The sequence below is a fragment of the Dipodomys ordii genome, unplaced genomic scaffold (assembly GCF_000151885.1).
Source record: "Dipodomys ordii isolate 6190 unplaced genomic scaffold, Dord_2.0 Scaffold53, whole genome shotgun sequence".
NCBI lineage: Eukaryota > Metazoa > Chordata > Mammalia > Rodentia > Heteromyidae > Dipodomys > Dipodomys ordii.
Genome location: NW_012267269.1, coordinates 1,479,487 through 1,485,486, shown reverse-complemented (window position 1 = coordinate 1,485,486; position 6,000 = coordinate 1,479,487). Strand labels below are relative to the sequence as shown.

General features: G+C 37.9%; 1 protein-coding gene across 1 annotated transcript in view; it reads left to right on the top strand.

The window, feature by feature from the left end:
- Frem1 (FRAS1 related extracellular matrix 1) overlaps nt 1-6,000 on the top strand; it is a 120,801-nt gene that overhangs the window by 80,834 nt on the left and 33,967 nt on the right. The window contains exon 25 of the mRNA XM_013020755.1: nt 3,945-3,999. Within this exon, the coding sequence (XP_012876209.1) occupies nt 3,945-3,999 (55 nt within the window). The remainder of the gene's footprint in view (nt 1-3,944; nt 4,000-6,000) is intronic.

The following is a 6,000-nucleotide window of genomic DNA, read 5'->3' as shown; positions in this document are numbered from 1 at the left end:
ACACACACACACACACACACACACACACACACACACACACACACACACAGTGACCAATACTACAGTCTCCATATAGTGTGGTAAGTAATGAGCTTTTGAACTTGGAGTTGAAGGACTGGGTTCAAGCCTTAGCTTTACCATTCACTTAAGTAATGGTTCAAGACTTAAGTTACCTCATCTGTAAAATGGGGGCAATTGGAAAAACAAATGAGATAAAACATATGAATGCATCCTATGTATTTCAAGTCTGACAAGGAAGACTTTTGGCCGGTGGTTGCTATTGTTAAACACTGTGATTATTCATGTTCGTGCAATGGGCTATTTAAAGACATATTCAGGAAACATTTGAGGGATTCAAAAGCTCATCAATTCTGTGATGATTCACAAAGTGAACAATCAATATAATTGTTAATTTTAAAAAGCTAAATGCTGTGTTTTGCTATTGCAGCATTTCTATGCAGTATCTGTCCTGAAGGATCAATAGATATTCCATTTGACAAAATGTTGGTGAATATTGGTTGAAGTGAAACTCGAGTCATTTCCCACTGGATAGTTGGTGTCACTTGGCTGTAACATGTCCCAAAATTGTTGAGATATTTATACTCACTGAATATCCGAGAGGGGATCATTACCCAGCATATCTTGCTCCAACTGAACTAAAGAGCCACCTTTCCTCTTCTCTCCCTAAGCAGCATAGTTTAAAAAATATATTTGGAAGACATTTTTGGTCAGTCCTGGGGTTTGAACTAAGAGCCTGGATGTCATTCCTGAGTGCTAGGCTAGCACTCTACCACTGGAGCCACAGTTCCACTTCCAGCTTTTTTCTGGTTAATTAGAGTTTGCTAGTTAATAGGAGTTCCGTGGACTTTCCTCCTTGGGCTGGCTTCGAATCACAATCCTCAGATCTCAGCCTCCTGAGTAGCTGAGATTAGAGGCATGAATCAGCAGTGCATGTTTTATGACACTAAAACTTCTGCAGACCACAGAATGTAGCCAACTTTGATCAGTCAGTTTTCCCAATACATCTTCTATGTGGTCTTCTTTCTTGTACGCACTGGAGAAAAAGACAACATAAAAGAAAAGTTGATCTCTGCAGATGGTTTTGATAACTCTTCAAGCACTCTTTTTCTTGTCTTCCTTTTGGTGATCTCAGCTGAGACATTCTATTAATCATGCTTGGCCCTGAAAAGAGAAGAGACAGAAGAAATGTAAAAAAAAGAGGTGGGGGGATTTTTTTCTACTGGGGAGCTTTGTGAGGTTCTCGCAGCTTTTATGAAACACGTTGTAGGGGAAGAGGTTGAAAGCTTTGGCTCCCGAAGGCTTGCATGCTACCTGCAAGCCAGCAGCCAGTGTGTTTACTTAGTCTAGATCTGAGGAAAGCACAGAGGAAGAGAAAGAAAATGACGCTTATTAAGTACCCACTGTGTACAGGTGCTTTATCTACATTACCTAATTTTAATTTTCATCATTTGACATGAGTGTAATTCTCTTCACTTTAAGATAATGAAAACTGAGGCTCAGAGAGACCACAGCACTGACCGTATTTTGCTCAGTAATCAGGGGCTGCAAGGTGTGTTTGACTCCAAAGCTCCTTTTTTTTTTGTCCTTGCTAAGCTGCCTCTTAGCTCACCACTGTTTTCCCATTATCAGAAGAAAAATGAAAAACGGAGAACAGGTGTTCAAAGACTTAGCGCGTGGCACTTAATTGCACATCTTTGAATTGACAAATCCGAGACTGAACACTTGGAACAATATTTTTTTAGCATTTCAGTTTTCTGAAGGCAGATACTACTTGATTATAAACAGATATTTCAGTATAAAAATAATAATTGAATCACCTTTTCAACTTCTATAAAACCTTTTACTGGGAAGCCCCAAATCATTAAGGCACAGGTTTATTGACCCCTTTGAAGTCTGGACTCATTATCATTACACTTGGAGAAATGAGGAAACTGCAGCCAAGCACCTTTTTCAGACTCTTATTAACCTAGATTAATGTCCTGAATCCCAAATTGGCCTTTTAACCCCAAGTGTTCCTTTTAGCTCATTGTTCCTTCATATAAATGAACCAAGTAGTAACAAAATAACTAAAAGAAATAGAGAGCAGAGGGTTTTTGTTTTTTGTTTTTTTTACAAATTTTATTTTAACTCTAGCACAGAGGCTGGCAACCATAGCACTCCAAGCACTTTGGGAAAAATGTCAAGGGGCAGTGTCTTCTGCATAGCAGGGTGTTGGGGATGGTGGGCAGCTCCCGGGCCTCCATACACTGAATGTGGGTGCCACCCTCCAGCCCGCTGTGACAATTGTCAAGCTGTCCCCAGAGAATGCCAAAGTTGAGAACTGCACACATGCCTGAGAAAATAGCACACTGTTGTGTTTAAAAAAAGGGATGATTTACAATTAAATGCTCTTTGATCAATGTTATCTTTGTCTCTTGTGAAGTAAAATAGTGGAGAATACAGAGTAAGTCAGGGTTAAAAAGAACAAACAAGGATCGTCCAACATCTTGTCAATGTAGATGAAAAATTACATTAATGGGGGGGCATTTTGGTGATCAATTTAGCTTAGGTAACAGTGGACCAAATAAGAGCCATTTATTCAATGGACAATCATTTGTTGAACACTTAATATATCCTATAGACTCTCTAAAGGAGAATGCATTAGTGAACCAAAGACAGTATTTCCCTGGAGTAGGCAATGTTTCTGAGTAAACTAAATACTGTGCTATACATGATAAATGCTTTGAGGAATGAATGTGTTGGTCAGGGCACTGTGCTTTTGTAAAGCACTTGCATGGTTGAGTTGGGTTTCTAAACAGTCTAATGCTTAGAATGAGTGGATGGCAGAGGGAATAGAAGCCTCGTGGTCTCTTATTCAGTTTTAATGTTTTCCATTCCTCAAAGTGGTTACTGGGAACCAAAATTAAGCCTTCACTCACAATCAGCTTTTCTATTGTTACAAGTCCCACAAAATAATTTATGGAGGCAATTGTCTACTGGAAGTGACTTTACTCCTAGTGGACATTTGGCAAGTCAAGAGACAATTTTGATGGTTGCAACTAAAGGAAAATATGCTACTACATCTGATTTGTGGTGTTCAGAGTGGCTGCAAAACAGCTTTGTGACCTCCCATTCTAATTATCTGGTCCAAAATGTCAGCAGTGCTGAGCTGGAGAAACCCTGACCTAATGGTTTTGGAAATTTCCATCTTTGGCTAAATGACCTGAAATGATTACCATATGAATTTCACATATAGTGTGTTGGTATCCTTTATTTCTGACAGTACCATTACTCAATACTAATACAAAATATTATATAGCATTCTTCAATGGTAATAAGAAAAAAATGAGGGATTGTCAAAACATGAAGACATGAACCAATTCTTATCCCATTACACCCATTACACTTACACATCCAGAACTTTCCAGATTGTTCTCTGGCATCTAGATACTTACCTGATGGTAAATATAATTTTGTAGAGAGAATTCCAAAGTGACTGACCACAGCTTTTCTTCTATAAGTCTATATAGTTTAAGCAATCACAGCCCAGAAATATCTTCTCAAATGCAGTGCTGGAGAAAAACAACAACAATAATGCACATACACATACACACATATTCAAAACATATGTTACACCCATCCCGTCACTATAGAAGGCCTTTTCTATTTAAATATTTCTCTGTAAAACATATATTCTGGCTTACATTTCATGGCTTTTCATTAGATCTTTATTATGTGTAGTGAGTAGTTTTAAGAAAATCAAATGGGACGTTGTGTAAAGCAACCTTCAGCTATAAGCATTCTGCAGCATTCTGACACTGCACGGGGAGATGCATGCACAGTCCCAAATACTGAGACTCTGTGTGTAGCAGCTGAATAGCCCTCTCCCCTGAATCAGTTCCCTTCTGGATCTAGATCAGCTATCTGATTGTATTTCATTTTAGACCTTGAGGCCATTTGGATCTGTCGAGAGGTGTTGATGGGTCTATGTTTGTTATGGTTAGCATCAGCAATAGGAGGACTCACAGGTGATTTAGACATTGAAACTCATTTGATCCTTATAAGCGTTAACTGAAATCCATCCTGATTCATCTATTGTCCTCTTTTCTGCTGCCACCTCTTCCTTCGCACCTGTCTTCTCCCCTAATCCCTCTTGCTGATGTTTGCTTCTTTTCTGTTTACTGGGATGCTTTGGAGACCCTCTACAACATGCTGTTTCTATTGGCAAGTAGGATATACTTGCTGCATATCACCTCATAATTCCTTAAGCATAGTTGTTTATTTCTATGTTTCTTGATCTGTTTCATGATGAATTTAAATATCCATGAAGCTCCTGATGTTTTTCATACAAGGATTCTCTTTTCATTTCAAAAGTTATTATAAAGTCCAGCATGCAGTAACAGTGTTTTATGTCTATTGATTGAATAAACATGTATTATGTTTAAATACCTATAGACAGACATGTTATATCTTGTCATGAATCAATGTAGTAATTCCATGCTCTGATGTTATCCTTGACCCTTACCCAGTGTACCATAATCCTTAGGTATAAACCAGGGTGACTGGGTTTATCTTACTATTAAATTTAATGTATAGGGTGGAATTGGGACACACAATCCATGTAAAGACCCAAAGTAGTTATTTGAGAATAAACTTGCTCTCTAATTTGAATGGCTCCTCAGAGAGCCTGGAAAATGTGGGAACTCGTATTCTATACTGGAGGCTCTCACATTTTCTAGTTCTGAAGAACAACTGGTAAAAAGTAAATTTTAAAACTGAGAGGAAACTCTGAATGTGGCTAGAGGTTTGGGATGTAAAAGAAGGCAATAACTACTAAAGGTTTTGTTGCTCTGGAATAAAAAGGGAAAAGAATAAAATGAAAACAATGGGAATGTGTCTGACTCTCACTGGGAAGGCTTGCCTGTATTTTTAATATTGTTATATTTTGTAAGCTTAATCAGGGTTAAAAAAAGTTATAGAGGAACTTGGTAGTGAAACATTTCATTCCACCTCACTAAGTTTCAGGATGAAGGTAGAATTGTATTTCTCTGCTTGGGCTCAAGCACAAATCAGGAGAAATTTTAGTTGGGAAGCAGAGTAAGAGAGGAGGACAAGAAAATTTTATATCAAATTTATGCTTGAATATCATCTCTGCTATATACTACTAGTACCTTTTGACTTGGAACTTGTTATTTAACACTTCTGAGGCTTGGTTTTCTCTTCTTTTTTGAAAAAAAAAGTGAGAAAAGAAAATTTCCTTCCAACGTTAGACTCACTGAAAATATTGTAGAAATATTTATAAGGCTTTCCAATTGACTACAGCCCCCTCCCATATCCTAAATGTTTTACAGATCCAGCCAAGAGCAAACCAAAACTATTGATAAAAATTTTTGTCTGTACTAAGCAGAACAGACTGCTTTTATGTGTTATGTTCCCTAAATAAGATAGTATATCAACTATTTACATAATATTTACACACTGTATTAGATGGTCTATGTAATCTACATGTGGTTTAGAGACTACAGGAGGACGTGTAGAGGTTTGATGCTAATAGCACATCATTTTGTATAGGGGTCTTGAGCATCTACTGTCTTCAGTATCAACAATGGGTACTGGACCCAATCTTCCATGAGATCTGAGGAGTGACTGTAGTTGCCTTTAAGTGATACCAATCGTTTCTATTATAGGCTCAAAGAAAGAACCAGCAGTTATTAAGCATGCACACACTTTAATTTTTAGGCATATGCTACTAAATGGAACCCAAGTTCACAAAAGATCTGTGTCTGGAACAGATCTTGTGGTATCAATGAGGAAGCCCAGAAGATACGCTTTCTACAGTGTGTAATACCTTGAGCTTTACAGCTGCTGGGCCCTTCCCTTTGTTATTGCTGTGTGATACTGCTTAGGTTTTTCACCTTAGTTTCTTCATTTGTAAAACACAATTCTGGTACTTGCTCTATCTACCTCCTAGGGTCATTAAAGGATCCAATGATATGATTA